Raw genomic sequence first — 10,677 nt, 5'->3', positions numbered from 1 at the left:
AAATCCAGTCGTCCTCCTAGACATGTTATTGTTGAAGTGCATGGTCCCAATAGATCATACTGTATCTTCTCAAGGGTCACCTCTCTATGATATTATGGTGAAAAACCTCTCTTTGTTCCAATAAAAGTTAAATGGCTTGTGTTGGGCTATGCTGACTGCATTCTTGTGTCTATTAAAAACAGCATGGTGCAAGAGAAAAGAAACAGAGGGGGGAAAACCTGTAAAAACCTCTAGCTTCTGTGCCGAATAACTCTTTAATCTCCATCGACACAGGGCGGAGAGCTCAGGCGACACATGAGCTGTGAACTGTGGTAGTGAAGGAGATGAGAAAGGGAGATATAATCGTGGAGGGAGGGAGAAAGGGAGGGTGAGCGAGTGTTTGAATGAGAGTGGCGAGAGAGACTGAGAGCTCAGTTCCAGAGTGACTCGCGTTTTGCCCGCTCAGTTTAAAGACACCGGGAGACTGAGACAAGAGAGGAAACCTCGCAGGCGGGGCTACGCCGGCTGCATTCTGTCTGTCTCCTTTTCTGCTCTGCGTTTATCTTTAAACGGCCGAGGCTCGTACGTGAATAACTGAAGCGGCGGCACCACATTCAACAGGGTGAGGAAGACAAACTTCCTCCGTTTCTTTCGCCTCTGCATGCGAGAAAATTAGAAGAGAGGAGACGAGAAAGAGATGTGTGGACACTTGCGGAGAGTTTTAAAGGAAGAAAACATCACAGTGTAGAGTCTCTTGTTGCTCTTTTTGTTCTCGAGTCGTCAACCTTCAAAGTTATGAATAAAAGAAAGTGGGAGGGGAGGCGAGAAGGCTTCAAGGTCAGCTCTGCGCGGGAAGATGCGCAGGGGCCAGGGCGCCCCTCCGCCAGAGGGCGCTTCTCTGAGTCTTGGAAGAGACTCAGCTCCAGACAGGGTTCTACCAAGAGGTCAGGGTTGGCCTCGCAGCAAGCAGTGGTAAGAAATACAACGGCATTGGGGTGTTTGTTTGCGCACCAACTTGTTGATTTTGGAGCTGGTGGAGGGGTGTAGGAACGGTGGTAGGGGTGGTGGTGGTGGTGGGTACAAGAGCATGGGATCACACAGAGATGGAGAGTGGGGTGCAGGAAACTGTTTGACTTAAGCAGGTGGGAATCTAAAGGTCCCCTTCTGTTTCTGAGGATGTCAGTGATTAGAAAGTTTCAAAGTAGCATGTGTAGCTGCTTAACATTACAGGCTTATGAAATTTAATGCACAGGTGCTTATGATAGACATCTTTTTAAATGACGCTTTCAAACCCACAAACAACACATAGTCGGAGAGAGAAATGATGCTCACTTATTTTGCTCTTGTTGCCTGGATATGCACCCCTGCTGTGTGTTCTCCCAGGACCATGTGCCGTTTGGGAAGTATTATTATTGTCATTGCTATTGTTAATAGAGGCTTTGTGCTAAGTGTGCTAATTCTGAGTAAGAAAATGTGACCCATGCTAGCAAAATCAGTCGAAATGAGCATATTTTTAAAAATGTGTTATTTATATTTTGACATTTTTATTAAAAAAACTTCAAAATGATGTATGATTTGTTGGAATCTGACAAAAAAATGACAGCTACACCTGTTAGTTTTTAGGGGGCTTAAAAGCAAAATCACAGCATCCATACCTTAAAATCACTGGTAAAACTAATAGATTTAGCACACAAAGTCGAAAACAATATCTATTGGAAAAATATATGTTCAACTTTTTCCTTTATTTTATCGTTTGATTGACAATAAGACAGACAGCTTTATGATCCACTGAAATGCCAGGATTAAATGTTATGTTACACCTAAATATTTTTCACCAACAGGTAACCAAACATTCACTTAAGACATAACAGATTATATCTGCGTGAATTCTTGTCAAAACAGATATTTTTAAACCTGTAATTCTGTTTATATGTGTACAATCGGGGTCACGCCCTCATGGATCTGTGTGCATGCTTCGAATCTGTCAGTCAGCATGAATGTCTTATCGCTCTTAATAACTTTTTTAACATCAAGCAGGTCCCGAACTTTATCTCTCTTAACATCAATCAAGTCCTACACTCTGTTTTCTAATTCCTGCATGTTTTAAAACCAAAATCAAAATGTCAGTCATGGATGTGATGGTCATGCATCTTTGTATAGGTTAAGCTTTAAGAAGAAAGCAGACAAATAAAAATCATTTTAGATGTTTAATGACTATTTAAAGCATTGAGATCACTAGATGAGGTCTTAAAGGGACATTCCACTTCTTTTGAAAATATGCTCATTGTCCAGCTCCTCTACAGTTAACCACTTGATTTTTACCGTTTTGAAATCCATTCAGCTGATCTCCGGGTCTGGCACTAGCACTTTTAGCATAGCATAATCCATTAAATTTGATTAGACCATTAGCATTGCGTTAAAACATTTCCAAAGAGTTTTGATATTTTTCCTATTTAAAACTTGACTCTTCTGTAGTTACATCGTGTACTAAGGCCGACGGAAAATTTAAAGTTGTGATTTTTTTTAGGCAGATATGGCTAGGAACTATACTCTCATTCTGGCAAAATAATCAAGGACTTTGCTGATGATGGCTGCAGCAGGCGTAGTGATATTACGCAGTGCCGAAAATAGTCCCTTTCCATTGAAAGTAACTAAAGGGACTATTTTCGGGCTGTGCTTAATATCAATACGCCTCCTGAAGCCATGTTACATCAGCAAAGTCATTAATTATTACGCCAGAATGAGAGTATAATTCCTAGCCATATCTGCCTAAAAAATCTTTGAATTTTCCATCAGTCTTAGTACAGGATGTAACTACAGAAAACTACAGAGCGCAGTTATGCAAATTTGAAATTAAGTGGATCGCCGACTATGTTTCCCCCAAGTGGACGCAGTTCTACTAATATGAGTACTATGAAAAGTTGCCTGTTTCAATTTTTGTGTTTTTTGGGGTCGACAGCTTATAAAAACTTGTTTCTGGGTTTTTTGGCTGTACACCTTGTCACACAGCAGCTTTTAGGTATTATTCTGTTTTTAAGTGTAATCTGTAAATAAGTTTTTATAAGCTGTCGACCCCAAAAAACGAGCATTTAAAGACAAAGAAGTGGAAACAGGCAACGTTTCATAGTACTCATATTAGTAGAACTGCGTCCACTAGGGGGAAACGTAGTCGGCGATCCACTTTTTTCTCCTTAAAGGCTGAGTTTTATTGCTCGACAGCTTATAAATAACCATTTCTGTTTTTTTTTTGGCTTGTACGCTGTACATATTGTGACTCAGCAGCTTTTAGGCATTATTCTGTTTTTTGTTATAAGCCAGAAATGACAAGGAGTCAGCCTCTCGCAATACAAAGTCAATGGACACGGTTGGATTGTTTTCCCCCCGGTGGACGTGGTTTTCAGGTTATGACGTGCTGAGCTCTGTCTCTATGGTCTAATCAGATTCAATGGATTATGCTAAGCTATGCTAAAAGTGCTAGCGCCAGACCCGGAGATCAGTTAAATGGATTCCAAAAGAGTAAAAATCAAATATGAGAAATAAGAGAGCGTGCTACACTGGTCTTCTTTGTGACAATCACTGGTGCTCTTTGGACGATAAGAGGTAATAATTATGCTAAATCCGCAAAAATCCAAGGCAATCAAGTGAGAAAAATATTAAAAAGCCTTTAATTCACTGGGCTACATACAAAATTTTAAAGTATAAATCAATTGTTTATATCTACGAGAGCTGGAAAATGAGCATCACAGCAAAATAACCATTGTTAAATGTACACTCCTGTACCAGCATTAGATGTAATGCTGGTGATTTTGCTGTGTATTTTCAAAAAAAGTGGAATGTCCCTTTAATGTACTTATTTTATGAAAACCTCAATTTTGACCAAAATCGGCATTTATACTTTCTTTTGGCTGTAGCTCAAAATAACACTGTGAGTCATTTTGCCAGCACGGGTCACATATAGTGTTTCTGTTGCTCAATAGATAGAGCATTGAACTAGGTCATAGGTTCGATCCCCCAGGAACATGCATACTGTTGCATAATGCATAGATTGAATGCCCTGATAGTTGCTTTGGATAAAAGCATCCGCCAAATGCATAAATGCAATGTAAAATCTCATTTGTTCCACACTGTAGCGTTGGGCATGCAACTATGCAAGCAAGAAAACCCCTAAAGTCTGATTTGATTTTTGTTGATCTGGAGTCAGTAACAGTTGATTAGCACACATTATTATTGTCTGAGGGTAACTCTGTGGGTCAGCTGTTGCTAAATGCAAGTGCGTGCCCTGAAGCACACGCTGAACCATCTGTCACAGACCGATGCCTCATGCTCAGTGCTCACTTACTCTCTGTTGTGGCATTCTTGTGCAAACACCAATCGTACGGTTTATCTGGGATAGATACATGGGAAATTCACAGGGTTTTTCAAAGCCTATGCGCACATAGGAATAAAGGCCTGAGTACCTATGCTCTGTGGCATATTTATGGCTTTAGTATTCTTATGGGCTCTGTGGGTATAGGAGTATTTAGAAGCATTTTGGGGGTTAATGCTTTTAAAATGTGTGTTTCTGCCGTGACATGACACCCAGACATCAATAGCTGTCATTTCACTAGACCCGATATAGCCTGGCTATGAGTAACCCACTTTTCAAATAAGCAACTTCAACAGTTATAACAAGGTGTTTGGTTTGATTGATTGATTTATTTTATCATTTATTTTGGGCTAAGGTTAAACATCTATTAGATTTTCACTGACAGCCCTAATTATGCATTGTTTTAGCCTAGACGTCCGGGCTGTGTTTGAACGTCTATTAGACTTTTAAATGCACATTTGCTTGCTGGAGTTGTACCAAACGTGAGGTGTCGAGCTGTGATGTGCAAGTTGTTCTGCTTATCTCCTCATTTTTCACGGTCTTGCCGTCTGTGACATCAGTCAAGACTTACTTGTTTCAAGTTTCTGTCTTATGTTACAAACGCAAAACACAACTGTTTGACACGTTTGTTCTCATCCACCATGTAATAAAAATGCAGGATATGGCTTTAAAATCCATACAGTGAGTGTTTACTTACCATTTCATGTGTGAGGTCTGTTATCAAATATTACATTAGTGTTAACAGTATTGTCTTTGTAGGCGGATGTGCGATTATTTGTGGTCATGTTGCTATAGAAACAACTCTACTTTGATGTATAATATGGAAGAATGGTACATAAAGGATTACACGTCAATCATATAGGACGTTGTCACTAATTTACTAGAAATATTTAGTGTTGATTAACAACCCACATTAAGTGGCTAAGGCTTTAGCAGTTTAAGGTGCAAAAATTATCTTGATTTTTCGTACGAAACTTTAGAGACTAATTTGAAACTAATATGGACTTTTATTACCAAATGCAAACCTGTGTTCCTGAAAACACAGGAAGAGCATTGTGTTAGCCATGCATAGTAAGTTTGATCCCTAGGGTACACACATATACTGATATGAAAAATATGTATGGATTGAAGGCACTGTAAGTGGCTTTGGATAGTGTTTGTCAGTTGCATAAATGTAAACCAAGAGAAAAAATAAATAAAAATGAGAACACAACAAAACTGTGTCACCAAATGGTGTTATGGAGACACAGAGTAAGAAAGACTCCAGTAGTCCTCAGGCTCGAGCTGACATCCTAAATCACAGGAAGTTTGCTTCCAACATTATAGGTACATTAAACACTTAGGGCCATGTGCATGCCAACACAAATGCTCCAGATCTAAAACAAGCAAACGTTATCCAGTGGATTTCAAATCAAAGGGGGGTTTATGTGAGTGGATATAAACCTTGGCAACTGTAACTTGGAAACAGAGTTTTTTTATTTATCTTTCATTGTTTCTTAGTATGAGTTTGTTTCAGTGGGAGGTGTCAAGAGGTGGGATAGTGTGTTAAAGTATAGAAATACTCAATATTCTGAGCTTTTTGTTGCTCTGTATGAGAAAAGATTAGCCCGATCCCAGAACTGCATGAATAATAACAGTATCCCCACACTATTGGCTGATCAAACAGTGGGTTAGAGATGTGTTACAGTTCATCAGTCTGGCAAAAATAAGGCTTAACTGATGGAAAGTTATCAACAAATTACTTATTTTTTTAGGGGAATGAATTGATGCTGATGTCTGGTTTAGCTCATGATTTACTGATATTGATTTTCTTTTACTTTTTGATATGTACACTTTGAAAAGCACAATGTCACTCATTTATTAAGCAAGCGTACGACAGAAAACTGTGCGTAGGTTTGTTTCTATTCAAGACTTGGCATTTATCAATACAGACATGAGCGGCAGCTATGATCAAATGTCACGTCAGGTTTTACTTCAAGTACACAAGATTTGGGTTAGCGTTAAGATGTACATTTTACTCGTTTGATATCCTATTTGAAAAGGAATAATGAGAAAAGGTTAGAAATTGTGTTTTCATTTAGTTTCATGAATGGAAAATGAGATTTCTTTTAAACCTTTAGGATTCACTACAGTAAAACTTTTTTTTAAAAGCAATTATTGGGGCTACCAATAGGGCTATCCTTTCAATAAATTCAAATATGCTGTTTAAATACAAATGAAATACAGCAGGGTGATTCTCATGAAATTCAGATTGAGAAGGTGTCCAGCATCAAAATTTTAAAAAAGCCCTTAAAGCCATTTTTTGCACATATAAGGTCAGAACTTACAACAACCATTATTTTTAGAGGATTTAAAAAATATTTCCTATAGAATTATTAATTTTTTTTAGATTATCATTATCTAAAATTATCCTTACCGCAACATGATATTACATTAAATATAGGCATTTACAAACTCATGTTTTGGTAATGAGAACTAAAAAGTTGTCTAGGTACTATGACAAACAAAATGTCAACTTTTATCTGGAGAGAAAAAATAAGAACTGCTAGCCATCTTGAGTGTCACAGTCAATTATGTCCCTTCCAACAATTTTATTTTTTGAAAAAATTTCCTTGAGGGCTTAAACAATGATTGAAAATTGTTGCGGAGGATGAGAAAATTGGTCTTGAACACATTTCTATTCTCTACATTTACCAGTGATCACCAAATACCACATGTTTCTTTACTGTAAATATTTATAGTATTACATGCACTGAAGCATTTTATTTTTTTAGATTTTTTTTATTATAAATATTTCCATGTCAAAGAACCCAAATCCAGTCATGGACACGTTGCGGTAATGAAAAGGTTCCCATTAAATGTGGAAAAACAACAAAATTGGTTTGTATGATGTCATTTGAAATCAATGTGCAAAATAGTAAATGAAGAGATGTTTGTAGCTGTATGCTTCTTATTTTGATACTCTTACTTTGCATTTACTTTTTTTAGCAAAATGTTTCATGACACCTCTAATTTCGCGAGAATCTCCCAGCATGCATTTCTACATTTTGCATACAGCAATTTTAAATACGCCACAGTGCTCAACCTACAGTATTGGACAAGTATCATGCTTATAGTTTTTGCACATTGCTAAGAGAAATAATAAGAACCTCTATGGTTTTTAAAAAGTGTGTAAGCATGCCATCGCAAGTGCTATTGGCATAACACGCAAAGTGTTTTTCCACTGTAAATGTTTTTTTAAGTTGTATTAGTGATGTAAAGTCAATTTGATTTCTTGTACTTTAGCTACAAAGGCTGGTTCATAAATTTCTTGCTGTTAACAGCAAATCCATCTTTTGCTCCATAGGGGTTAAGGGATTCTTAAATAGCATTAGGCTGGTCAACTGCAATAGCAGCGGATCAGAGTTCGAAATGAGTTGTTACGACGTCTTTGATTTTATGCTACCACCACAGGGCTTTAAGCCTGGCGGATGTGGCTTACTTTGGTTGTTATGGCAACTGTCGCACATATTGCCCAGCACCTCGTTTATAGTCTTCTCACTGCAGTTCAGATGTTCTTTTAGATTTGGACTTTAAGAATTTGTCACATTTAAGTTAAGGTCCTGTTACCCTTAAAAAAAGGGAAAAAATAGGAAAGAACAAATTGACAGATAATACAATAAAAGCTTAAAGGGGTAGGATAGTTCACCCAAAATGAAAATTCTGTCAACCCTTATGATTTTACAAAACTGTATTCATTTCTTTGTTCAGTTGAACACAAAGGAAGATATTTTGATCAATGTTTGTAAACGTTTTTGAGCACCATTGACTTCCATAGTAGTATTTTTTCCTACTATGGAAGTCAAATGTGCTTCTGTTTCTTGCTTCATTACAAATATTTTCCTTTGTGTTCAGCAGAACAAAGAAATTAACAAGTTTAACTAAATTTAAAAAAAGTTTCAAGCCAGCACCAGCATTTTTTTATAATTATTACACAAGTTTAAAGCCTTCCTTTCTACTTTAACCTCCTAAGACCCGGCCTTTGGTTTGTCTTTTTTTCAGATTTCTTCCAGCTATTTTGGGGTTAGGAGGAACCAATAAATATAATAACCAAATATTTTCTTTGAACATGAAGCAGTGTAATTGTCCAGCAGTGTAATTGTCCATGTTTGTGTAAAACAGGTTCCAGTTACACAAAATTAAATATTATGGTGCAAAAAAATGACATTCAGGTCTTAGGAGGTTAAATTTATAAAATACGATATCTTTTTTACCTCTCAAAATTGCTAGGTTATTTGAGAGAATTGCATTTTTACACATACACAGAGTATTTACTGCTTTTGGATCCGTAGATGATTTAGTGTTTTATAAATGGGTAAAAGCGCCACCTAGTGGATAATAGCGGATATATGGATTGCCATAAAAACTCAGGTTTGTAAAAACTTGAGGGTGAGTGCAACGTGATCGGCAAGTCGTGTTATAGTCACAAAAAATTTGATACATTTATTCGTGTCCATGGCACAAAATTCAGCGTTTTTCGTGTCTGTGGCACGACTTTCTTTTTGTGTCATTTTGTGTATTCTTTCTCATTTTTTCCCCTATTTTTAAATCATTGTCGCTTGGGGTGGGGCTAGATTTGGTTGTTAGGTTTAGGATGTTCTTTTATGTATTGGTTTCTACATGTTTTTCTTTCACATTTAAAACTATTCTCACCTGGAGTTGGGGTTTGGGTTTGGTTGTCTAAAAATGTAACAGTAAGTGATTCTAACCCCAACCCCAAGCGACAATGGTAAGAAAATAAGAAAAAACTATGACAAAACAATACATAAAAATGCCACGAAGAAGAAAGTCATGCCACGGACACAAAAAACGTTATAAAATTTATAGAAATTCGAAAAAATTGAATTGTGACTATAACACGACTTTCCGTGAGATCTGTCTGGTGAGTGAATCATGACAGAATTTTCATTTTTGGGTGAACTATCCCTTTAAGTTATGTCCATTTTATGCATCACTGTAAATACAAAATTTCATGTTTCCACTTTTCGTGACCCCTCATGCCGCTGTCTGACCCAAGTGCCTAGATCTGAAATCACCATCAAGAAGCACTGGATGAAATAATAGGCGTGAATTGGAAAGGTCCTCCCTTTGGTAAAGCCGCAGGGCTCATGGGAGGGATAGTCTCTGACAGCTGAAAATGCCTAACAGAACCCAATGCTGCTCTCAGCAGATTAATGAGCTCACACTTCTGCCAGTGTATTTTTCTGATAAAAGCTTTCGCTTTAAACTCAGTCACCACAGGGACCTTAGAAGCTTGTTGCCGGAATAGCCTCAGTCGCAACATGACTTTTTTAGTACGTATTTAAATAAGTACACAGCAACAGCAGCCGGGGAAACATGTGTTTTTTAACTTTTAATGAAACTATTGATTTAGTTGGTGTTGGTGTCTACCTTTAAAACATTCATCCTTTCACACATTGGCACAACAGATTGTATCTAAACAGATGAAAGTCTATTGATAACGGCCAGCAACCCGACTAATCTAAACATTTGTGGCAGATTAATTTATCTTGGCAGCTTTAACCTCCAGCTCACACCAGTCTACCAAAGCAATCCTTTCTCATTCCATACCATCACTTTTGTTTACAAAGAAATGAGGGTAGGAATCAGGTTCCAGCCAGTCTTTCACATTATTATTCCCCATCTAGTAATGGCATGGGTGGCCCAAGGTTTATCCATCTATTCATTTCTGTGTGGATGGCCCGTTTAATGGTCAAAGGGAATACAAGGACTGTAATAAACACCATTATATTTTTACAATGCGGTGGACTTTTATGGCACTATTCCTATTAGCCACTAATTGCCAGGTTGCCTTGGTAACACACTTGGCACAGGGAACTAATGTAAAATTTATGTCAAGCAAGTGTGGCATTTCCTACACTTGCTCCGTAATAGTTGCACCCAGCTCGGGGATCAGGGGCACCATACAATAAAATAGATCCACCCGGCAAGCATTAGCAAGATATAGATGTTTGTTATTGTGTTTATAGATGTTTATTTATTTATATCACTACCAACAGTTTGGTCTCTTTAAGTTTAGTAAAAAATATAAAAATTTGAAACAGTTGCAGGCATTAAAATGGATTTGTTACCCCTGTTTCCCCTCACATTTGGGTAAAATGATTCTTCTGATTTTTGAAGGTTATATTCTTTATTTATCGGTTAATATTGTGATATTTTACCACACAATAATATATATATATATATATATACAGTTATTGTGTGGTAAAATATCACAATATTAACCGATAAATAAAGAATATAACCTTCAAAAATCAGAAGAATCTTTTATA

General features: G+C 37.2%; 1 protein-coding gene across 8 annotated transcripts in view; it reads left to right on the top strand.

Moving 5' to 3' along the window:
• Window positions 1–433: 433 nt before the first annotated feature.
• Window positions 434–10,677, top strand: part of trpm3 (transient receptor potential cation channel, subfamily M, member 3) — a 175,704-nt gene continuing 165,460 nt past the window's right edge. For all 8 annotated transcript variants that reach the window (XM_065250378.1, XM_065250370.1, XM_065250376.1 and 5 more), the window contains exon 1: window positions 434–951. In XM_065250378.1, the coding sequence (XP_065106450.1) occupies window positions 775–951 (177 nt within the window). In that variant the 5' untranslated portion in view covers window positions 434–774. The remainder of the gene's footprint in view (window positions 952–10,677) is intronic.

Source organism: Paramisgurnus dabryanus, chromosome 5 (assembly GCF_030506205.2).
Source record: "Paramisgurnus dabryanus chromosome 5, PD_genome_1.1, whole genome shotgun sequence".
NCBI lineage: Eukaryota > Metazoa > Chordata > Actinopteri > Cypriniformes > Cobitidae > Paramisgurnus > Paramisgurnus dabryanus.
This window is presented reverse-complemented; position numbering and strand designations above follow the sequence as displayed.